The 26,096-nt window shown below is 34.4% G+C and overlaps 1 protein-coding gene and 1 long non-coding RNA gene across 5 annotated transcripts in view; one reads left to right on the forward strand and one right to left on the reverse strand.

Annotated features, from left to right (window-relative positions):
- Positions 1-26,096, forward strand: part of LOC105198479 (alpha-mannosidase 2) — a 94,089-nt gene that overhangs the window by 12,295 nt on the left and 55,698 nt on the right. For 3 of the 4 annotated variants that reach the window (XM_039458991.1, XM_039458990.1, XM_011165191.3), the window contains exons 2-6: positions 9,139-10,496; positions 10,580-10,918; positions 19,274-19,582; positions 21,489-22,020; positions 22,653-22,805. In XM_039458991.1, coding sequence (XP_039314925.1) covers positions 9,139-10,496; positions 10,580-10,918; positions 19,274-19,582; positions 21,489-22,020; positions 22,653-22,805 — 2,691 coding nt within the window. Of the gene's footprint in view, positions 1-1,586; positions 1,592-3,580; positions 3,584-9,138; positions 10,497-10,579; positions 10,919-19,273; positions 19,583-21,488; positions 22,021-22,652; positions 22,806-26,096 lie in introns of those variants that run through there. The other variant, XM_026140579.2, reaches the window with a different exon arrangement.
- LOC120359805 lies at positions 491-2,176 on the reverse strand. The gene is made up of 2 exons (XR_005576592.1): positions 1,301-2,176; positions 491-1,231 (listed from the first exon to the last, which is right to left on the reverse strand). It is a non-coding gene; the product is annotated as an uncharacterized LOC120359805 (long non-coding RNA).

A 26,096-nucleotide genomic window follows, 5' to 3' on the forward strand; every position in this document is an offset into this window, starting at 1 on the left:
AGGCAGAAACAGCTACAGGAAGGAAAATGCGAATGGTAATGCAAGAATCAGGCAGAATGGTTTATGGAGAAAGAATCCCTTACGAAAAAGAACTATTGCCGATTACACATAGATATTATTAATAATTACATAAAAATATTACTAGATATTACAGGAAATATTATTAGATATTATAAAAAGTGTTACTGAATATTACAGGAAATATTAGAGGATATCACAGAAAATATTATTGGCAATTACATAGAAGTCAATAATTATTTCGTACCACTGCCAAAATATATTAGTGCCAAAATATTACTGCCTAAATAAAAGAGGTTTTTTGGAATAATTTTAGTAGTTACTGATAAGACAACAATATTTTAATAATGATTTCTAGTTAATTAAAAAAAAAAATTAGTAGACACAATGATCAAGATATATTATTGCTGTTTTTCACCACTGAAATAGTAGTAAATATATTGGTGATTATATCCAATAATTTTTGTTTCAAAATTAACTGAAAATTATATTACTAAAATATTGTTGCTTTATCAGAAACTACAGAAATTATCCCAAAAAGCCTCTCCTGTAGAATGTCTTATATAACGTCACTTATATACGTCACAAATAATGAATATACGCGCACACACACACACACACACACACACACACACACACACACGCGCGCGCGCGCGCGCGCGTGTGTGCGCGCGTGTGTGCTACGTATCCTAATCGCAATCCTATTTCTAAATCCACCGTTCAGAGGATAGTGATACGTTTTCACAAAACAGGAACAGTTAAAGACCAACCTCCCGGCGGAAGGCCAAAATCCGCAACAAATGATGATAGTTTGGATCGTTTTACAAGAAAATCCTCATTTATCTGTACCCAAAACAGCGCAAGCCCATAATGTCAGTTCCAGGAGCGTTAAAAAAATTTTAAAAAGACAGATATTTTTATAAAATGATGATCACTCAAGAACTTATGGAAAACGATTGTAGAAGAATTCAATTTTGTGAAGAAATCATGCATCAAAGTAATAAAGCTGATTTTTTAAATTATGTTTGTTCTGACGAAGCCACATTTGAAATAAACGGTGCTGTTAATCGTCACAATTGTAGGTATTGGAGTGATGACAATCCACATTGGATGAGTGATCTTCGCACACAGTATCCACAAAAATTGAATGTCTGGGCAGGAATCTGTAGTCGCGGTATTATTAGCCCATTTTTTATAGGTGCTAATTTGAATGCTGAAAAGTATGTAAACTTATTGCGAGATCATATACCAGAAATTAAAAATTTATTTGACGCAAACATACAAAACGTGTGGTTCCATCAAGATGGAGCAGGACCTCATTATGCAGTAAGAATTCGAGAACTTCTAAACCGTGGTTTTCCTAATCGATGGATAGGTAGGAGAGGTACCATTGAATGGCCTGCTAAATCACCTGATTTGTCTTCTCTTGATTATTTTTTTTGGGAACATCTCAAAAGTAAGGTTTATGCGGCAAAATCACGTAATTTGGAAGACCTTAGCAACTGAATAACACAGGAAACATCTCTGATCACTTTAGAACAAATAAGAAATGTGATCAATAATTTCTATGAGCGTTTAGCTCATTGTCAAACGATAGAAGAAAGACATTTTGAACATTTGATTAATTGAAAAAATAGGAAATGATATTTTCAAAGGTATATCACTTACACACACAGCAGAGAGGATTTGGAGTCACTAAATACCGCGGAAGTGACGAACCGTCGGGTCCTAATCTCTGCTGCTACACACACGTACGCACGCACACGAAGTGCAAATCTGACCGTGCAACCTCCACGCGGTGCACTTTGGGTTATGCCGACGGTACTGTAACTTTCAAGTTTTGTAACTCAAAAAATACTTAATAATAAAACATTTATTTATAGTGTTTTAGAAAGGTATCAAAATAAGCTATAAGATTGTGTAATAAAAAGTAGGCAGTTCCATTTAAAAAATTTAATTTTACCTTTATATGATCTTCATCCTCCATCCAAAATCAAATTTTTCGTCATTATTAGGTACATTTTAGTAAACCCTACAACTTTGCTACTTACATATTTTTTGCTATAGTTGATCCTTTTTGAGATATTTGACCGTTGCCGGACTTTTGCCCAACCCTGTATATGTACAATAATAGTTATTTATTACATACAATGTTACAAATATATGTATTTTATTTTTCATATAATATACTCATAATATTTATATTATTCTTGAATTTTTTATACAACAATATTTTACTGCCTTATTCCGTTCCTTCTTCTTTAACAATCTAACAGCCTTCTTTTCTTACCAATTCTTACTTAAACTTTGGTTCCTTTTTTTCTATACACCTCTGTCGCCCCCTCTTATCCTATATATTTATTCTGTTTCTTTTTTCTTCTTATTTGTCTCCTATATCTCTTCCTCCATCTTTTATGCTTTATAACTTCAATTTCTAACGGCCGGTGATTTGAGTTTACTCCGTCTTCTTCTTCATATACCAATCTGCCTAGAATCCTTAATTAACAATTATTTATACATACAATTATTTGTCCATACTTTTACGTTTTCCATTTTCTTTACGTTTACTTTCACAATCTCTATGGGCGGATTCCGATAGCACACGGGACCGATAGCACACTACCACTCACAGCGGCCGATGCCTAGAGTATTTCCGTTGGTTGGGTTAGATAAGTCAAGATGATTGGTTGGTGGGCTATCGCACCGTGCGCTATCGGATCCCGTCTAATCTTTATATTTATACTTGATCCTTTTTCTATCTTACATTCTAATATACATTTTCCTTTGATACTTTTCTATGTTATCACTTTTCTTACCGTTTTTGTACCTCTATACATTCCTTCCAATCTTCTTTTATTTATTCATTATTTCATTTACAATATGTCCTCCTTTCTCCATAAACCATTCTGCCAGATTCCTTGCATTACTTGTCACATTATTTTTCCTATAATTTCTGTCTTTGTTTCTACCGATTTATTCTTCTAACACTCTTTCTATTTTTACACCGTCACTCTTTTCGTTTTTCTTATCTTCCTCGTTTCATTCCGTTACCTTCTTACTTTATCACCGGTCCTCCTGAATTCTCCCGTCTCATTGCTTGCCCTAACTTATTCCTGTTCTTTCCTCCTGTATCTTCCAATATCACCATAAATCTTTTTCCCCTAATTCTGCCTCCAATTATCCGTCTTCTCTACCCTCCTACCTCACTAGTTCATATCTCTTTACTTTCCTAATTCTTCCTAATATACTACAACACTGATATTCAGCTTTACTCTATCTCCATGTCCACATCCGCACGCCATCGCATCTTCTAACCAAGTCCCAGTAGTTATTACTTATGCAGTACTCTTTCTAGTGATATCCAACAGGCGAGTAATATTCCGTTGCTAGTAATTATTGTAGAAACAATAATATTTGCTTTGATAATTACAGAGCCACCAGTAATAATCATACAGCCGCGTATAATAATCACACGGCTGGCAATAGTTTTTTTTTTTTGTTTTTTTGTAAGAGATGGCATATTGTAAATGAGAGAATGAATGAATGAAAGGAGATTGGAAAGAATGTACAGAAGTACAGAGACGGTGAGAAGAGTAATATGTATAGAAAAGAAATAGCGAAAAAAAATTAGAATGTAAGGTAGGAATTAGGACTGTAATTTACTGACTTTCCGCGCGCGGATCAGCTTGTCGGATTCTCGGTGCGAGACCGCGAAAATGGTTCGCGGGAGAAAGGAAGGTCGACGGGGCAGTTCGAGTTACTTGACGCGAGATATGATTTTCAACATAGATATATATATTTGCTAGACGATGTGTACACGGTAAGCTATTTACATATATACATATATACATATACCCAAGTATAGGTGCGTCCCGGCGCTGGACTACACGGGAGTATATTGGCGCGATCTTGTGTTGGCGCGGCCCCTGGCCTGTGTGCCGCGTTCGGTGACGCGGTAAGCGTGGTCTACGGTACGGTTCGTGGGCTAGCCGTTGTGACGCGATTATCGCGGGCGGGTCGGATTCCCGTGCGGTATGGCGGTTTCGCGACGGGATTGTCGCGGGCAGGTCGGACGCGCGACACCCTGTCAAGTACCTTGACCCGAGACCCCCCGTACACGGCGGTCGCGGTTTTCGCGGATGTCGCGAGGTGAGGAGGGTAGTCTCCGGGTCGCCGGGGACCGGCCCGCTGACCAAGACTCTCGGTGCTTGAGCGGGTCTCGGCTCGCGGAGACTGGTGTGTGTGTGGAATGAATTTGTGTCGGAAGCGGAGTACCCTCTCGCCACGGCCAAGCACGTTTTGACCGGGTTTCCGACTTTGGAGCAGGATATCGCCAACGCAGCGGATCGTTATCGGGAAGCTGGTCGGTGACAGAGTCGCTGTCTCTCGTCGCTCTATTTATACCGAGCGACTCCGCTCGCCTTCGTTATCTTTCTCGGCGCTTGACGGCGGAGTCATCGGGGTAGGGAGGACCGCGTGTCCTTCGAGAGCGCGTGCGCGCCGACTCAGCGCGTGCGATGGCTCGGCGCGTCTCCTCTGGCGATGTTTGTCGCCAGGCGGTATCGTGATCTTTGGATTCTTAAAAACGGGTGCCCGAGGCACTCCCGGTTACGGCCCGGCGGCCTTTTCGGCTGATGTTTGCCGTAGCGATGTTTCATACGGGGTGCATCATCACAGGACTAAGTATAGATATAGGTATAGATATAGATATTGTGAAAGTAACTGTACCCTGATAGCCAAGCGTGATTTTGCACGTTAAATAAACTAATGCACTTCACGAGTTGTGAAGTTGTCGTCAATTTGCTGACACCGAAGTCCTGTGCAAACTGAGTTAGCAACATGAGAGCAAATAGCCATCAATAGTTTATGAAATTTTGAGAGCAAATAGTGAGGATTAATAACGTGTCACGTTGATAGCAAGATGATCCCATGCGATAATCTCGCATTTCATATACAGTATCGTGCCGACAACATAATGGCAAACTGATGGCACATAAGCGAGCGCGCCGTTAAACGGTCCTGCCGTGTGTGTAAGGCTCCATGCGAACAAATAAGTGCTTGCGCCACTGCTAGGTGGCCACGCCGCGAGGGATCTTTTCGTGAGTCGACCACAGGCGCTACCACAGCCGATTCACCAGCTTACACTTTAATGAGATTTTTAGGAGAATTGCTGCTTGTAACCTCGAGACGAATACTCGCTCTCATTTTTTTTAAACATTTATATGTGTGGAACGATATTCTTCATAAAATTTTATATTTTTACATGTAAATAATAATTTGTATTGTTATTTAATCTTGTAAATTAAATTAAAAGTTTGATTCACATTCAATCTTTTTTTAATTTTTTTTAACGAAAGATGCCGTCAACATGCTGTTAAACGCGAACAGTAAACCGATGGCAACAGTTGCCATCATGTTGCTATTATACGTATATTCTTTAAGTATAATGAAGTAATGCCATCAAAATGCTATCAATTTGCCATTATCAAATTTAGAATTTATGTAAGGGCAAGATTTCACACATAATGAGGAAGCACCTTGTCCTTAGTTTGTCGATATCAGTTGCTGAAACGGTTAATAGCAACATAACGGCATTTTCAACTCACTTGGCTAGCTGGGGTAAAGGTAATGGAAATGTAAAGGTATAGATAAATGTATAAGTAATTTGTTAATTAAGGATCCTGGGTGGCTTGGTATATGAAGAAGGAGACCGAGGAAACTCACATCACCGGCCGTTAGAGATTGAGGTTATGAAGCATAAAAGATGGAGGAAGAGGTATAGGAGATTGAGGTTATGAAGCATAAAGGATGGAGGAAGAAAAAGGAAAAAGGAAATAGACAAGGAGGCGATAGAGGTGTAAGCAGAAAGGAAAGAGGAACCGAAATTTTAGTAAGAATTGGAAAAATAGAAGGCTGTTGGATTGTTAAAGAAGGAGAAACGGAACCGGATCTTTTGCCTTTGACTTTTGCCTTGGAGACTGAGTTTACAGAGGTTGGAGAAGGAACAAGTATGGAACAAGACAGGAGAGGTGGGTGCAGAAAGGATGGGAGTGGGCTATGAATGTCCTTTGCAGCAACAAGTTTACATTGTGGCTAATTCTTGTCACATTGTATTGGAATTTCTGCATTTCTGCAGGGGATAATAAGTAATCTCTGAAAGGCTGGTGAAAAGGAGGCTAAAAAGGTTATTAAAGATGTTTGGAATAAGAAGCAGGAAAGAGAAGAGAGAGGAGAGAAAAGGAAGGTGAAAGAAAAACCGAGAAGAATGAAGGGAGGAATCAAGGAATGGAGGTACAAAGAAAGAAAGAAGAATTGTGAGAATACGCGAAAGAAGAATGTAAATTAGGAGATAAGATAGAAAGAGAATTAGGCATATTCATAGGCATATACGAGGTGTGTTCAAAAAGTATCGCGAATTTTGTGTTTTTTCAAAAATTATTTATTTATTCATGAATATCTATTTTGTCCCCTTCAAAGTAATCCCCATGAGATATTATACACTTGTGCCAACGGTTTTTCCAATCTTCGAAGCACTTCAAAAAATCATTTTTTTTTTATCTTGTTCAGCTCCTCCTTCGATGCCGTCTTTATCTCGTCAAGCGTAGCGTAACGTCGTCCTTTCATGGGCCTCTTCAGTTTAGGGAACAAGAAAAAGTCACAGGGGGCCAGATCTGGGGAATACGGTGGCTGCGGCATCATTAGTGTGTTGTTTTTGGCCAAAAAGTCGCGCACAAGCAACGATGTGTGAGCAGGGGCGTTATCGTGGTGCAAAAGCCAATTTTTGTTCTTCCACAAATCCGGGCGTTTCTGGCGGATTGCTTCGCGCAAATTGCGCATAACTTGCAGGTAATATTCCTTATTGACCGTTCTACCCTGTGGCAAGAACTCATGATGCACCACGCCCCTGCAATCGAAGAAAACTGTCAGCAAAACTTTCACATTCGACCGAACTTGGCGCGCTTTTTTCGGTCTTGGTTCGTGCGGCAGCTTCCATTGAGATGATTGAGCTTTGGTTTCCACGTCATAACCATAAACCCACGATTCGTCACCAGTTATGACCCTCTGGAGCAAATTTGGGTCGTCGCGGACAGAGTCCAACATCTCATTAGCAATGTTCATGCGATGATGTTTTTGGTCGCAATTGAGCAATTTTGGTACGAATTTCGCGGCGACCCGTCTCATGCCCAAATCATTGATAAAAATCGAATGGCACGAGCCAATCGATATGTTTAGGTCCTCAGCAACTTCTCTAACGGTGATTCGACGATTGGCCAATACCATTTTCTCCACTTCATTAATTTTTTCGTCTGTTGTTGAAGTGCTCGGGCGTCCGGCACGCTCTTCGTCGTTCACATCTTCTCGGCCTTCTGAGAACATTTTGTACCACCGATAAACGTTGCTTCGGTCCAAGGTAGCTTCTCCGTATGCCACAGTCAACATTCGAAATGCATCCGCGCACTTAATTTCGTTTTTCACACAAAATTTGATACAGGTTCTTTGATCCATTTTTTTGAATAGGTAAAAATCGAAGACGATCCAAAACACGTGCAAGCAAAGCAGCTGTCAACAATTAAGTGAACATTCAAAATGGCCGAGCTTGTCGGCATAAGTGAGAGACATGAGTACCAACATAACGCCACAAAAAGATCGAAATTCGAATATACGTAACCCGCGAAAATTCAAAATTCGCGATACTTTTTGAACACACCTCGTATGGTATGGTGTTTGTTTGCTTGGGCGGACTGTTGCGTCGTGCTGTACCAAGGATAGGTAAAAGAATAAATTTTAGGAGGTATAAGCACCACGGGCGCGAGGAAAAGAGAGAAATGCGTATAAAACAGAGTAGAGTAGGAACAGAGATAGGCTAATATGGAACGGAACGAGGTATGGATGGATGCGTGGGTTAAGGATAAAGATTGTAAATCAAGTTCCTTGGTTTTTTTGTAAGCTGAAGTAATAAGTATCTATCTATTAATACATAAATGGAATGTATAATAATGTATTTGCCATCGGGAACCATTATTATTTAACAATGGTAAGCATTTGTATTAGAAAATAATTAATTTTATTTTGGTACCCTCGAATAGGGAGGGGGGCCCCCCCCTCCCTATTCGACTCCGATGGATTCCAGCTCATCGTTTGGCTGCCAAGTCCGGCTGTTGGCTTTAGCCTCGTTTTTTTACAGCTTGTATAGATGTGTTCCTAATGAATTAATAAAAAATCCGCATTTGGTCACTTTTAAATTTTCAAAAAAATTGATACTTTAAAAAATGGGTATAAAGATTTCAATTCATCTATAATTAATAAGCAAAAGATGGCCAAACGCTGAAATTTTTTTTACATTTTGCTTAGATGTGTTTGTGATGAATTAGTAAAAAAATCCACATTTGGCCACCCTTTGAATTTTCAAAAAAAAAAAAAAGAATTTCGAAAAATTGGTATAAAGGCTTTATTTACCTATAATTAATAAACAAAAGATGGCCAAGTGTTTTAAAGAGTTTCTGTTTTATCCAATTTATCATTATTTACAAACGTCACGGCTGAAACTTTTACGTATTATTTCTTGCTTATGACGTCATGACTTTAATATAGCCGCGCAAGGAGATAGGAGTCTTATCACTAATGTAATTTTTATCTGATCTATAACAAAATTTTTTAAAATGATCTTTGTAAAAAGTAACTATTTAAAAAGAATTCGATTTTTTCGCTTTTTTCCAAAACTTTTTCTTATTGGAAAAATTGAAAAGTTGAAACTTTTATTTAGTTGTAGTTTAAATAAAAGAGAGAAATTTTATAAATATTTCTTAAAAAATTTTGAGTAAAAAAATTTTGACTAAAGGATTAAAACTAAACAAATTATGGCAACAATTTTGAAAAATGTTTCAAGAAAAATGAGTTAAAAATTTTACACACAATTTATAAATTAATAAAAGATAACTAAAAGACTTACAAGATTAATTGCAAGTCTTTTAGTTACCTTTAATCTCTTTAATATTACCTTTAGTCTACTTTTTTTGAAGGTTAAACTATTAAAAAATCCTCAAAAAATAATTGATTTTTTTTAGTAATTAAAAATACAAATATGTTATTAATAATTAAAAATATTTGCTTTTTTTATAGAACGATTGGCTCCATTTTGAGAATAGATTAACAAAACTGGAACAAGATTTTGATAAGCATCATAAAGTTATGAACGCTCTACAGGAGCAAGCGGCAAAAATAAAAAATAATTTCCTGCCTGTCATGCAATCGGCTGGTTACTTTAATCGTTCCAATATCAAGGTTTTACATTCAGGAAAAAGTCTTACATGTAATTTTAATATTCAAAAAGTTCCTAAGGTTGACATACAGATGTTAGAACTATATAAACAATTGGAGTTTGATAATCCGGACGGTGGGGTTTGGAAGCAGGGCTGGAACATTGTATACGACGAGAAACAGTGGCATCCTAATAGAAAGTTAAAAGTTTTTGTCGTGCCACATTCGCACAATGATCCCGGATGGTTAAATACTTTCGAAAAGTATTACATGTTTCAAACGAGGAACATACTCAACAATATGGTGATTAAGTTGGGTGAGGACAGGAGGCGCAAGTTTATTTGGGCGGAGATATCATTTTTTAAGCTCTGGTGGGATGATCAATCTAAGGAGATAAGGGATGAGGTACGTCGTCTGATACACGACGGACAATTGGAAATCGTATCGGGAGGATGGGTGATGCCAGACGAATCCGTGTCACACTGGATCGCCCAGCTCACACAATTAACTGAGGGCCATCAATGGCTAAAGTACAATCTAGATTACACGCCAAATTCAGGTTGGGCCATCGATCCGTTTGGTCTCTCTCCTACGATGCCGTATCTCCTGAAGAATTCAGGCCTAGAAAATCTTTTGATACAGCGGGTTCATTACTCGGTGAAGAAGAGATTGGCCAAGGACAAGAGTCTCGAATTCCGTTGGAGACAATTGTGGGATAACGACGGCTCCACAGAATTCTTCACTCATGTCATGCCGTTTTACAGCTACGACGTTCCTCACACGTGCGGACCAGATCCGAAAGTGTGCTGTCAGTTTGATTTTTATAGAATACAGAATTTCGGTCTCAGTTGCCCGTGGAAAGTCCCACCGAAGACTATCACTAAGGCGAACGTAGCGGAGAGAGCGTTGCTCTTATTAGATCAGTATCGCAAGAAAGCGCAACTTTTTAAGACTGACGTGGTGCTCGCACCTTTGGGCGACGATTTCAGATATACACACCTCACTGAATGGGAGGTTCAGTACGACAATTATCAGAAACTCTTTAAATATATGAATGAGAATCAACATTTGAATGTCCAAATACAATTTGGAACGTTGAGCGATTATTTTGAAGCTGTCAGAGAGAAACACAATATGAATAATTTTCCTACTTTATCTGGTGATTTTTTTACGTATTCCGATAGAGACGATCATTATTGGAGTGGTTATTACACCTCCAGGTATAAATGTTTTTTTTTTTTTTAAAGAATCTTTCAGCATGCGTTGAAATAAATTATTTAATGTAATCTTTAAATCCATATAGGCCTTTTCATAAGAGATTGGATCGTGTATTGTTGGGTGCTTTGAGAGGATCGGAGGCGTTAGCAGCAATAGCTTGGGCCAGAGGCAATGATCAGTTAGTAGAAGGTAGCCTGGCGTCTCGTTTAAGCAAGGCCAGGATGTGGCATTCTTTGTTTCAACATCACGATGGCGTTACTGGCACTTCTAGGGATAATGTTATGATAGACTATGCCCAGAAGATGATAACTGCATTGAACAATTCGGCTCATGTACTTCAACAATCTATAGCGCATTTATTGAGGACTCCTCAAACGTCATCTATGGATGTGGAAGCCGTGTATTTTTCATTGGATGAAACTAGGTATCAATTCATAAATAATAATTTAGCAAAAGAAAAAACATCATACATTATTTTTCATAATTTTTTGGATGCTGAATACAAATATAACATACAAACATGGAATCAACATTTCAGAAACGTGATAGGATTCTCATCTGCCCTTTACACAAAAGCTTTTTAAATTAAAATTTATTTTTTTTTTGTTTAAAAAAATAATATTATTTTTTATTGTTTAAAATTGGCTCTTCTATCTTCTTAAAAATATCTTTTATATACCTAGAAATATACAATATATTTTAGAAAGGTATACTCTATTTACTGAGAGAAGTCGAATCAATCTGCGCACATGGACAACGTAGTGAGAAAACCCTGGCATTACGAACCTATATAGGTCTTTGCAAGCAGGGGAGAAGTGAGCTTCCCAGCCGTCCTGCAGACGAAACTTGTGCGAGATTTTGTCTGAGTAGTTCGGTTTTTTTCACAAGGAAAACCCGCGACCAACAGGTCATCAGTTTTAATAAATTTTTATGGGTGTGTAGTATTTATTCAAACTTTTATTGTACGTTGCGAATATTAGGCATTCTTGAGAAAATAACCATTAAATATTTCCAGCATAGTATCTTTACTACCATTACAGAAGAACGATTGTCGAGTCAGCAGCGTAACATACGATGTTAAGACATTGATTGCTACGCTTGGAATTCTAGGTTCAATCCCCGTAAATGAGATTTTATTTAAATCTTATATTTTTAAATTGTTATATATATAATTTTTAAACCGTTTTTAATAAAAAAACGGTTTAATTTAATATAAAATGTTCTTTTTTAATCGAGGAATTTAAAAATGCTTTATTATTAATTAAATTAAAATTTCTTATAAACACAAAAAATATATTTGCAATGAAAATTTACCATTTATAGAAAAACTTATTTTGTTCTTAAAACAGTCATTGTAAATTTTTATGGCAAATATTAGTTGCAATATATTGCAATATTGCAAATTGCAATATATTGCAATATTGCAAATATTGTACAATTTTGCTTTCGCCGTTTTTTTTCGATATTTGAGGCTTTATTGTAGAAAACTGATTATACATTTACGATTCAAAATATTGTCCATTGCTGGCCACTACTTTCACCCATCTTTTGGGCAGGTACGAATCTCACTAAAATTTTTCATTGATAAAAAATATAATATACTGTTAAACAGTTTTTTGCTTACTGATCTAGATTTATTTTTACTGTTAAATATATTTGAACTTTTTATTCAGTTTCTTACTATAACGTAACCTTTTAAAACTGCATAAATATACTTTAAATACTAATATCAATTACACTTTTATTTCTATTAATGTACTACAAGATTTTTTGCATTACCTATTAAAAAAAGATTTTACATGTTTTATTTTTTATTTTAACTATGTAGAACTTTTGTATGGTAACATAATAACATAAATAAAAATTTGTTGAATTCTAAACTTGATGTAACATTTTAAATGCGACTATGAACGTAGTTTATTTTTTTTAAATTAAAAATGAGACAGGTAACTTAATCTATAGGAAACTCTCTGAAGGAAACTTGTTCTATAAAACTTTACATTTTTTTATTATGTATTTCTCACCTATAATGGCATAACGCAAAAAGACAAACAAGTTCGGGAGATAAAAATATTAGAGATACTAATGAAGAATTAATAAACAATAAGCTGGAATTTGTGCAGATATATTGAATATAAAATTGTTTTTGTGGATTATGTATCAATAGATGCAAATTTGCACCTACATTCTAACACTTTCATCAAAATTATATGAAACCTAAAAGAAAAAGGGTACCTTGCTGCACTTTTAAATATTATTTTTGTAATGTTTTTTTGAAATTTTTAGTGTATTACGTAAGCCAATAAGATTTCTCAGGATACTGTCCATTCCAGTCTTGTTCATTATACATATACAATTTTTAAATTGTTTTTAATTATTTGATACAAAATATTATTTTTTTTTAAATTAAGAAATTTAAAAATTCTCTTTTATTATTAAACTAAATTTTTTATGTCTATTTTCATAAACACAGAAAATATTTTTGTCATAAAATTTTACAATGATTGTTTTAAAAACGTTAAATTAAGTGTTTAAATTGTTAAACATCTTTTGTGTTCAATTTTAATTTAATTAATAATAGAAGAGCAGTTTTGAATTTCTTGATTCTTTTTTTAATACAAAATTTTCGAAAAAGAAATATTTTTGTTCTCAGGGACCGAATCTGGAATCTAGAGCATAGTAGTCAACGTTTTTCCACACATGCTATGCGGCTAACTAGATATTTCTTCCGTAATGTTAATATAGGTGCTAGAAATATTTTATTATTTTCTCGAGAATGCCTAAATAGCGGATTTTGCTGTATGTAATAAATGTATGAGTGAATACTACATAATCATGAAATTTTTGATCAGGGCCCGTCGAGTTCCCGCAATATTGCAAAATTTTCGCCCCATTGCCAACAAAAATGTGAATATTTTGTAGTAGAAAAACCCTAATAAGATGTAAAAAAGCACCTAGAACGGCGCTCCGGGCATGCAAACTATCATCGACCGGTACACGTGCACTCGACCGACATCTGTAACGGCGAGGACACCGCAGTTGTCCATCAGATCACATCGTATCATGCTTATTCTCTCGTCAAGTGAGAAAGATGCGTGGGGAGCTCTTCTCTCTCCTTCTTTGTCAAGCGGTCTCCATTTTGACCTATCCTCTTCTGTCTTGAGCGTTCTCGCTTTCTCTCATTACAGGACAAGCCGGCGACACTGTACAGCTTAGCAAAACGATTTCAGATTTTTGTGTCGCAGACCCGAGTCGCGACGCGCGCGCGCGATTTATTATATAGGAGAGACCGGGGCAAATTGTTAGACGGGGTAATTTGATAATTGGAAATATCTTTTTATGGGTACATATTAAAAATTTAATTTAAACACTGTAAATACGTCTTAATGTAACGATGTTGCTATCAAAGTTTTGTTGGCAACAGCGTCATATTGAAGTCGTAGTAGTGAAAAATAAATTTTACGACAGTTGAAGTAATTTCTGATAGTCAGCATTTCTTTGAAATTTAAGTAAGATAATAAGGTTTTTTTGAAAACTTTGAATGTATCGTGTTCAGTTTAATGTATTTGAAACATTTCATGTTTACTTTTTGCTGTGTGATGTCTATTTTTGTCGATCATACGCAATAATGCGCACAGTTGACGTTGGGGCTATTCGTAATATCGAGCACCGGGGCGATTCGTTAATACTGCAGCACCTATGGGTAACCCTAACCTTGCGTTGACTGCATAACGAACGTCTACGCTACGCAAAGTTAAGCATTGAAGTAAAGTGAAGTTCTTCATTGATTTAGTTCAAACTTGATAATATTGTGTATTTTAGTAGATAGAACATGAATATGAATATAAAATCGTCGCTTTTAAGCAGGTAAAAAGTTATAAAGCGAAATGATTGACACTTGTGAGGTTAGGAAATCTGTCACACCGATGGCATAAAAAGACATACGAACGTGTATGTTTGCATTTGTTTTTTTTTTATACCTATATCCTTTTTTAAATAAAAGAAAGTCTTAACAACAGTTTTTTTATAGTCTTTCAACTTAAAACACAAATTTCGGGATATTCCCGCACTAGTTACGAATTATCCCGGGCTTGAGGCTATTCGTAATTCTTGGCATTAGTCGACATTTTTATATGTACTTTAAAACAAGTACACTTTCATGTTCTATCTATACCATTGTGAAGGGGAAGATTCAACCTTTTAAACCCCCTAGTAGCATTTTCTGTAATTTTCTACAGGACACAATCTGCGTGCAGTTAATTGCAGTAGAATTGAGTCAGATGTGCAGAAGATTATTCCCAAAAGATCCATGCTGGCAGATTGCTGGCAGATTGCTAGCAGACTGCTTCAATATTCATGCATTGTACTTGTATATGAACTGTTTGCAGAAACTTGGTACAAATATTGAGCTATCTTGAAGCAGATTTTTCCCGCAACTGCAGTCTGTAAATAGTCTAGCAAAGTTCTTCAGCAGAATGACATAAGATTCTTTTAACAGAAGTAGCGTGCAGATCTTGTGCAAATATTGCACAAATATGATCAACAAATTTCTGTAAGTTTCTTACAACAGAAATGGCGCGCAGATCTTGTGCATATATTGCACAGATATGATCCGCAGATTTCTGCAAGTTTCTTACGGAAATGACGCGTAGATCTTGTGCAGATATTGTACAGATTCTGTTTAATCAGCGGCAGAAAGATCTGCTGCAAGGTTTATAACAATTTCGGAATGAAATGGATTTAACAAGTGAGTGCTGATGCCACCGCTAGGTGGCTACGCCGCAGAAGATTTTCTCATGAGTCGAGTGCGGCCACAGGCGTTATATCTAGGCGCCGCCGCGGGCGACTGTCCAGTTCATACTTCAGTGAGCTCTTATATATATGAGCTGCTTGAGACGAAAACTCGCTCACATTCTTTTGAAATATGATGTTTGTGTGGAATGCTGTTCCACATAATATTTTATTATTTTATATGTAAATTTGTATTGTTATTTAATCTTGTACATAAATGAAATGTTTAATTCAAATTTAATTTTTTTGTAATCTATTTTAAGGCTATACTAAAATATTCTGGTGAAAGAATTTTACAAATCTTGCAGCAGATATGTATATATATATATATATATATATATATATATATATATATATATATATATATATACCAGGTGTATGCATAAGTTTTTTCCGGTTTTTTGGTAAAAAAAAACACGTAATTTTCAAGGGAAATAAATTTCTTTTTATTCAAAATATTGGCCATCGGCTTCATTTTGCCCATCTTTCAGGTAATTTATGAATACCATGCCAGAAAAACTGCTTGTCTTTTGCGGCAAACCATTTGTCGAGCCATTTTCCAACTTCCTCGAAATTGCTGAAGTGCTGCTCTGCGAGCGCCTGCCTCATTGATGCGAAGAGGTGATAGTCAGTTGGCGCCAGGTCTGGGGAGTACGGCGGGTGCGGAAGGATGTCCCATCCAAGAGATTTTAAGGTGTCTTTCACTGGTTTTGCTGTGTGAGACGGCGCATTGTCGTGTAACAAAATCACTTTGCCATGTCTTCTGACCCATTCCGGTCGTCTTTCGATTAATGCGTGGTTTAAATTAATCATTTGTTGGCGATAGCGTTGTGTATTAACGGTTTCGCCGAGCTTCAAGACTTCATAATACACAATATCGCTCTGGTCCCACCAGACACAGAGCATAGTCTTCTTGCCGAAGCGATTTGGCCTTGGTGTTGATGGACCGGCTTCGCCAGGTGAAAGCCACAATTTTTTCCGCTTCGGGTTTTCAAAATAAATCCATTTTTCGTCACCCGTTACAATTCGATACAAAAATGATTTTCTTTCGTGGCATTGAAGCAGCATTTCACAAGTGACTTTGCGTTTTTCCATTTGACGTTCATTCAAATTGTGTGGGACCTATTTACCGAGTTTATTGATCTTTACCATTGCTCGTAAACGTCTACTAATTGTTTCTTGTGATACATGTAATGCTTCTGCTAATTGCCGTTGAGTTTGAGTTGGGTCATCATTCAATAACTCCTGCAATTGCTCGTCTTTGCATTTTTGTGGTCTACCAGAGCGCTCACTGTCTTTCACATTGAAATCACTTTTAAATTGTCGAAACCTTGTCTCACATGTTCCAATCGATGGAGCGTGTTCATCATATGTTTCTACCAGCAAACGATGACTTTCAACAGCCTTTTTCTTTTGATTAAATAAAAAAAGCAATGCGTGCCGCAAATGTTGTTTTTCAAGCACAAAACTCGACATGATCACTGAACAATAAAACAAAGACGCTAGTTTTTGGCGGACTCAACTTGTGTGTGTTTGTAGTTCTATGTCAGAACAAAATGACGTATGTCTCAAATTAATACGCTGCGTACTTTTCGCTGGCGCCATCTTTTAGTGAAACCGGAAAAAACTTATGCATACACCTGGTATATATATATATGCAAGGTGATTCAGAATAACCTTATGTTCTTGAAGAGACATATTCCTGAGGTTATTCTGAAACAACTTTTCTTTTGGCAAAAACTTGTCTAAAGCATAGTTTTTAAATAATAAAAGGAAACAGTTATCTAATAACCGGGCGGTGGAACAGGGCTGGCGCAACTCATCGTTCAATATGGGCCATTACGTGAGGCGATCGCAGTGATAAGCTGACAACTCGAACACTGCTTTCCCTCCTTTCCCCTTCTCTCTCATTTTCTCTCAAAACCTCTCATTTTCTCTCAAAACCTATCCCATTCTCATTCTCATTTTTTTCTTAATTATTTATCAGTTTATGCACTAAAATAATGCTAGAATTAAAAACAATATTTAATTATTTGACGTCTTTCTTTCAATAATTCTGTACGAGTAAAAAAATATTCTTTTTAAGTCAAAATCATATTTAAAATGCGTGAATAAAAAATAAAAAGCAGAGTGAAAGAGAAAGAGAGAGAGAGAGAGACAAGTTCGATCAAATTTGAACGTGTATACTCACTTATCATCCTGCACAGCAATCAGCTTTATCTTATCGAAGACAAAACATCCATATTAAACTCAAGATTTTCCTCTTTTCTTCTTAAATCACATCACTTGTCACATTCACTGCAATCATTGTTTTGATCGAAAATTACTAATCACTTCATACAAACACGTGTTTCTTTCTCTGTGTAATTCTCACGCGTGATTAGTAGTGACTAATAGTAATTGACGATAGTGATTTGTATGAAATGATGCGTTAGTATTTTTCGATCAAGAGAATGATTGCAGTGAATGTGACAATAGATATGATTTAAGAAGAAAAGAGAAAAATATCGAGTTTAATAAGGATATTTTGTCTTCGCAAAGATAAAGATTGCTGTGCAGGATGATAAGTGAGTATACACGTTCAAATTTGATCAAACTCGTCTCTCTCTTTCTCTCTCACTCTGCAGTTTTATTTTTCATTCACGCATTTTAAATATTGTATTTTTGACTTGAAAACAATATTTTTTTACACGTACAGAATTATTAAAAGCAAGGCGTCAAATAATTAAATATCGTTTTTAATTCTAGCATTATTTCAGTGTTAGTGTATGAATTGATAAATAAATAAGAAAAAAATGAGAATGAGAATGGGATAAAAGTTTCGAGATAGAATAAGAGAGAGGGGGAAGAGAGGAAAGCGGTGTTTGAGCTGTTTTAGCTTATCACTGCGATCGCCTTACGTAATCGCCCATATCGAACGGTGAGTTGAGCCGGCCCTGTCTCACCGCTATACGCGCCCGGTTATTGGATAACTATTTCCTTTTATTATTTAAAAACTATGGTTTGGACAAATTTTTGCCAAAGAAAAAGTTGTTTTAGAATAACCTCAGGAATATGTCTCTCTAACAACATAAGGTTATTCTAATTTTGAATCACCCTGTATATATATATATATATATATATATATATATATATATGGGTGAACAAAATAATATAAACACCTATTCTGACTCCGAAAAATAGGCGTAATTCAAAAGAGTGTAATTTTGTCAAAAATGATTGTAAAAAAATTAAAGAAAAAGCATTTTAAAGCTTGAAATCTCTAGTTTTGAAATTGATAAGTCATTAAACGATTTACAGATTGTTTACGAAGTTATGCGGATTTAAATGGGGATGCGTCAAATTTTAAAATTTTTTACAAATTTTGCAAAGCTCCCCGACGTGAAATAAAAATTGCACACAAATGCGGTTTATAGCATTCGAAAGCGTGGATCTTTACCTTTAATTTGTGTTTTTGATGAGCGTTGTACGATTTTTTTTCACTGAGTTAGGCAACACTGAAGCAAAAATGGCCTCTTTTGCTTCAATGTTGTATAATTCAGTGAATAAAAATCGTATAACCCTCAACAAAAACGCAAATTAAAGGTAAAGATTCACGCTTTCGAATGCTGTAAACTGCATTTGTGTGCGATCTTTAATTCACGTCAAATAAACTCGCAAAATACATAATAAATTTTGCCGCATCTTTATTTTTATCCGTACAGCTCCTAAAAAATTAGTATACGTTTTCAAAGTCGATATTAAAATTGTATGTAAAAACATTAAGCTGTAAAATGCGTTTTAAAACATTTGATTTATTATTTTTGTTGATTTATCATGTTACACGCGCGCGCGCGCACACACACGCACGCACGCACACACACACACACACACGCGCGCGCGCGCGCGCGCGCGCGCGCGCATGCATACATATATGTATATAATATTTAATTATATTTATTGATATGAGATAATTATTAATTTATCGAGATAACTATTTTTCTTGAAGGTCGCATCACACGAGTGTGGGTGAGAAACATGTTCTTAATCTCGGAGATGACAAGCCATCGAGAAAAATTATTCTGTACAATCCTCTCCCAAGGCAGAGAACAAAAGTGCAAACTTTGATTGTATCGACGCCATTCGTTAGAGTTACAGATCGAAAAGGACAGGCTGTCAAGTGTCAAGTATCTCCTGTTTGGATTGGTCCAGCTGCATTGTCTGCAGCTAGATACGAACTATCATTTTTAGTTAATGTACCAGGATTTGGTATTACCACATACATAGTTCACGTGCTACACAGACCATCATATACGAAGTAAGTACAATGATTACGTAGAAAAAATTGATATTGAAGTATAGAGTATATTTACCTATGGTGAAAAAATTCTCAGAATATTCTGGTTATACAATGATTAAAAATTTTTTATTTTAACCTTTAAACACATAAGTGGGTCTGAGAGACCCCATATGAAGTTTCGAACGCTTGCTGTGTGAAGACGGAATGAGATAGGAGGTTCGGACCAGGACATAAAAAAAATTTGAAATCTCCTCTTTCGATTGATATAGTAGATCAACTTTTTTGGTCAATTAAAATTTGGACGGCATGGTAGCAAATTTTGTTAGGGTCAATGAGACCCACCATATAGTGTGTGAGTGAAACTTTTTTGTGAGTAATCTTATGTAAAAAACTGGACACGTTCAAACAGATCCATACGCCTATGTTATTCTATCTAAAATTAAAATACTATAATGGCATAAAAAAAGGACTTTTGCGTAGAGTCCGAAATACATTATCAAACACATCAATTTTCAATTTTAGATATCTTGAGTTAATCAAAAATACCTCATATTCGCCTTGTTATGTAAGTATTTTTTAAATAGAAATGGCAGACATAATTTTTTTTTTTTTTTTGAAAGTATGATTCTTGAGCTTTAAAACGCCGTATTGTAAAGTTCTTAAAAGTTTTTTGCTGTAAAGATATGATTTTTTTTTTAAGTGGATTTTTAGAAAAATACCATCCAAAAATACCTCATATTCTTCTTGTTATATAATTATACTTTTTAAAAGGAATGACAATACCATAATTTTTTTATGACTCTTCAGCTTTAAAATGCCGTATTTGAAAGTTCTTAAAAGTTCTTTGTTGCGGAGATATGATTTTTTAAAGAAAAAGTGGGTTTTTGAACAATTTCTAATTTTTACTTAATGGTTTTTCTTTTACAACTTAACAGTAAATCATTTTTCGGTAAAGCTGATTATGTCGTCTTCTTTCTGATATTCTGAACTTTCATGCGAAAAAAAAGTTTGTTGAAAAATGTTGATTGAAACCAAAGTTATAACTTCTCAAAGTTGAAAAAGTCTCCCAGACCCGAAAATGTGTTTACGTATTTTACGGGATCGGTGTGTTTAAGGGTTAAATTTGCGCGAGCGCTCATGTACATTATCAGACGCGCGGGCGGCTTACTAATGTATACCTATCTTTTGCGCGCATGTAAAATACTTCAAATTTCTCATGATATCTCACAATAATTTTAAGAATTTTTCATATGAAAATTATGAAAATTTTTGAAGAAAAAACTTCAGATTTTATAAGTTTAATTCAGAAATTATAAAATGATATCTTAGATTATTTCACATAAAATTTACTATGTATAAAGAATAAAAAAAAGGATGTAGATTTTCTTTATATTTATGAAAAGTGTTCTAATTCATATAAAAAATCTAAAAAATTGTCTAGAAAGTAATAAAATTATATATAGAGTTTTTTTTTAACTTTCATATCGAAATATCTCAAAAAATTTTGAAAATATGAAAAAACATTTCAGAAAAAAGTACAATCTGAAAGAGGATAAAAATCGATAAAATTAATTTTTGAAAAAATCATTTTTCGTCAAAGCTCATCGACATGTTTTTTAATATGGATAATATTTTTTTACATAATATGATTCCTCTGATCATTCTGCACATAAAAGTGTGAAGATGGAATTATCAAAAAATCAATAGGTTACGAGATATTTTACTTTATTCTGGCATATTTCGAAATAAAATATAAAATATCTTTTAAACTATTCAGTTTTTGGCAATTACCTTAATACTAATGATGCACAGAATAATGAGATGAATCAATTAGTATAAAGAAAATACGTATTGCTTTTCAAAAGGTATATAATTTCATATTGCAAATACCTTAATTTTCTTTACATTTTTTTGTTTTTAACAGAGATTTGTATCTGGCTAACGTCACTATTTTCAACACTGACATAAGCTTTCCATCAATACCTGGCTTCAATCACCTGACTATTTTGCCGCACACGCAAGAGTTTTCAATTTCTCAACGACCGGAACTGTCGGCTTCTTTCGGAAAATCCGGTTTGTTGAAAGCCCTGCGAGTTGACAACATCACCTTTCCTGTGCATCTAGATTTTGTGAAATATGGCACCAGAAGTTCTGGTAAAGATAAAAGCGGTGCTTACTTATTCTTACCCGATAAGCCAGAACCAGACGTCGTGTTTATGGACAGCAGAGCGATTATTCATTTGGTAACTGGACCAATTTTGTCGAAGGTGTTCATAGAATTGCCGCACGTACGACATACTTGTACGCTGTTTAATTCTCCTGGCAGTGACGGACTCGGATTGCACATATTTAATGAGGTCGATATAACGGAAACGCAAAACTATGAACTTGCGATGCGTTTCAATACGGATATCGCGTCCGGCGATCAATTCTTCACAGATTTAAATGGACTCAATGTAAGCTTAAGATAAATGATGATATTGTTTTTAGTTCGGAATATTTCTCGGAAATTTTGGAAAAATCGAATTTTTTCAATTTTTTCCTTATTATATTTTTCTGGATTTTTTAACGATATTTTTATTGTCCTCTAAGTCAATGATTTTAAAGATTTTTTTTACATTTAAAAGCTCCAATAAGTAACCAATTCGTTTGTTGTCACAATTATATTTTTTGAAAAAAACAAAAACAATGATTTCATCAAGTTTATTTTTTCAAAAAATTAAGAACATTAATATCTCATCATTACTTATCTCAATATTTTTTTAAAAACACTTGTTTTTTCTTCGATTTTGTTTTTCCGGAATATTAAGACAATTACTACAATGGAGTAAAAATTGTATTTTAATGTATGTCTTGACAAGATTCATTATATTATCTTATTGAGACTGAAATGTTTTCTTTTTTTTAATATTTTTTTTTCTACAATCCTAATTTTGTTGGTAGCGATCCTGAAAAGCATAGAATTAATATAAAAACTATACAACTCAAAGATTCCACAACCAGAATACTTTTCTTCCAATACTTTTTATTTTATTTTTCCTTCCATAATAGGCCGCAGCATACATATTTTATCTGGTTATAATTTCAGATAATTCGACGACAAAGATTTCCTAAACTCCCCACGCAAGGAAACTACTATCCGATGGCGGCAAGCGCATATATAGAAGATAAAAGAGTTAGATTAACAATCGTCACAGCGCAGCCATTGGGAGTAGCCTCTATGGCGTCTGGTCAACTTGAAGTAAGTTAATTGATTTTATTTTATTAAAAAAATGTTATACATCTTAACTTATATATTGATACATAAAATGAAAAATTAAGCTTATAAAAATTAACAGTAATTTTCGAACAATAATTGAAATAAGACCGCGTTTTTATAAGAAATCAAATCGAGATAGATCCATAAAGATACGGTCACTGTAAGATCTTAGTCTGAAATAGTATTTGTATGATTTTTTTAAACACATTTTCTATACATTTTTATTGCGATAAATATCACATGTCTCGCTGGTCAAACTGGTTAAGACGCTCACACGGAATGCAGGGAATTCCAAGTTTAAATCCTGACTAAGGTAATGTTTTTTGCAATGGATTCTTCCATTTTTCCGGGAGAGAGGGAGGGATGATTTTTGGGATGCTAATTAGCATCAGTATTGTTAATTGTTAATTTAATTTGATGATAATATTTGATAATTTAATTTGACTTACTAGTAATATTTTTTTTAAACATACATATACAGTTCCATAAGAAAATGTATATCTTTTATTTAAAATTATTGGCCGTAATGTCATTTCCTTTATAACATGGAAAAACTTGAAGATTTTTTTTGTACAACGTATGCTTTGTCATTCCGAGCGTTACTTTTTGTTAGAATAAAAATTTTCAAAATAAGTGCAAATCGTTACAAAGCAATATTTTTAGTTTAGTAAAAAAGGACAAAAATTATTGTATGCTCAGGCTTCAAAATGGCTTAGAAAGTCAAAATTATTCATTTAGAAATGGGTAAATATAAAAAACAAACGACTTGCCAGAAAGAGGTTTAACCCGTACGACGAGAGAAAACAAAAACCAATCATTCGTCTATTTGAACAAAACCCTGCGCTAATATTGCGCCAAGCTCAGAACTTTGTAAAACGGAGATAAACATTAACAGATGTCATTTACATGAATCAAAGTTAGAATATCGTTTCACAATCCAAAAATCTCTTCTCAAAACATTCAGTCACAAAATAATTGGTATGGACTTACGAAAATTCAAATAAAGATTAAGATAATGTTATTTACATAAAATATAAACTAAGAGAAGCTTATTTTAACTATTAAGCAACTGTTAACCAGAATTAGGAAGCAATGACGCTCTCTACCTTGTGAATACTGAAAAACTAATTAAAAATATGCCAAGAATATGTCAAGCAATAATTAAAACTATCGAAAGTAACAGTGCATTAAAGCACTAGAGTTCGGAAAATTAGAAAAAAAATTACAAAAGGAACATTATTTCAGCATTAAGATCTTACTATGACTATGCTATATTTCAAATGGAATAATTTTTTATCTAGCATGCATTTATAACAATATCATAGTAATATTAAAATATTCGCCAAAATAAATCATAATACAGGATGCGTCAACTAAATCCGAACAAAATAGTTTATTAAAATATTTTTTTATTCAGAAAAACCTTAAAATTAAAAAAAAATTATTTTTGTACATCGTTTAAGAGATTCTTCCTAATTCTTATTATTTAATGTAACCGCCATTTGCGATTAATGTCTCGATCCTTTGCCTGAAGCAAGAGCATGCTTTCTTCAACTGCTTCTTGTTCAAATTCACGAATGCTGCTTCAATCTGAAGGCGATCTGAAAGGTTATTAGATACTCTTAATAACGCTTCAAGCTTAATAATCCAGAAAATTTAAATCTGGACTATTTGAAGGCCAGAATTCCTTGAACCAAAACATGTCTACGTTATCGGAAAGCCAGTTTTGTACATGTGAGCCAATGCGCTGTCCTGTTGAGAGATGTCTCAGATCCTCTTCTGTGATTCGACGTATGGTGGTTTCACTCACTCCTAAAATGGTCGCCAATTTCTTAAGTGACATCCTTGGGTCTTCTATTTTTTAGGGTCTTTGTGGTCACTTTTTATCAATAACGATATGTTATCATTATAATTCTCTTTGACGGACATTTTAATATTACTGTGATATTTTTGTAATATTCCAGCAATATTCACGTTATATCATTATAATGTTGTCAGAAAAATGCTGAAAAGATAATATTTCTAAAATATTGCTGTTATATTATGTGCTCTATATAGGAGATTACTGTTAATTTTTGTAACAACTCTTTAGAAGGCAATATTTTATCATCATCATTAGAATAATTGAGAAATCCCATAATATTGGGTCTTTTATTCTCTATACTGCGTATTTTTAATTATGTCCATCTCTCGCAGTACCTCATACTGTTTTGCTATTATATATTGTAATATTTGTATGATATTGCAATATGATACATATATTTTAATCTATACAGTATAGAAAAACTGCAGAAATATTTTATTATAATATTACAATATTACAAAAACATTGCGAAATGTTATTGTATTTTTGTAGCACAGATAAAATATTTGTTTTTAGAAATATTGTAATACGAAATTACAGCAATATTACAAGTGTTTTTAATTTCAATGAAAAATCTAGATATATATATACAAGCACCAAAAATTAAAAAAATAATTATATAAATAATTTGCAATACGTCATTAATAACATTATTATGTATTATATAAAATATGTACTATAAAATATGTACGCATTAATATGTTAGCCTTCGAGATTGTTCGTGTCTATTCGGTAACACCCGATTAAAAAATCAATATGAAGAAATCGATATTTAAAAGATCGTTCCTGCCGATGGACCGTGTTTTCGGTTGATAGTTGAGTTTCGCTTGAGTTTTCGCCGCGTACGGTCACACATTATTAATAGCGCAATTGTAAATTTATATTTATATAATTTTTTTGTTAATTTTTAGCATTTGTATATTTCGTACACAGATTGTTCGTGATTTAAATAACGTTGTACGTTTCAAAATACCTTAGAATCACGTTAAAATAAAACTTAATATTAAAACTTGAATAAATACAAAATTATAAAATTGTACTGTATTTTGATTCATAAAATTTCTTTAATTACGCAAATTGTTACTATCATTTTCAAAAATAGCTCCATACAATTCATTAAAATTAAATATGCAATATTTTAATTTTTATTATACATCTATGTTTTGAAAATATCTGCATATGTACTACAGACACACACACACACACACACACGCGCGCGCGCGCGCGCGCACAGTCAAGGTATAACTAAAAAAACATATATGGAGTATACCATGAGATACAGGACAAGAATCCAACGAATCGAAAAGTCCCGAGTCATATTTTAATCTGAGCTTTTTCCTTGTAGTTATATGGCATTAAAGTTTACAAATCAGCGTCCGTCTATAGACGAAAAGCAGGAGCGAAAAGTA

The sequence above is a fragment of the Solenopsis invicta genome, chromosome 16 (genome assembly GCF_016802725.1).
Source record: "Solenopsis invicta isolate M01_SB chromosome 16, UNIL_Sinv_3.0, whole genome shotgun sequence".
NCBI lineage: Eukaryota > Metazoa > Arthropoda > Insecta > Hymenoptera > Formicidae > Solenopsis > Solenopsis invicta.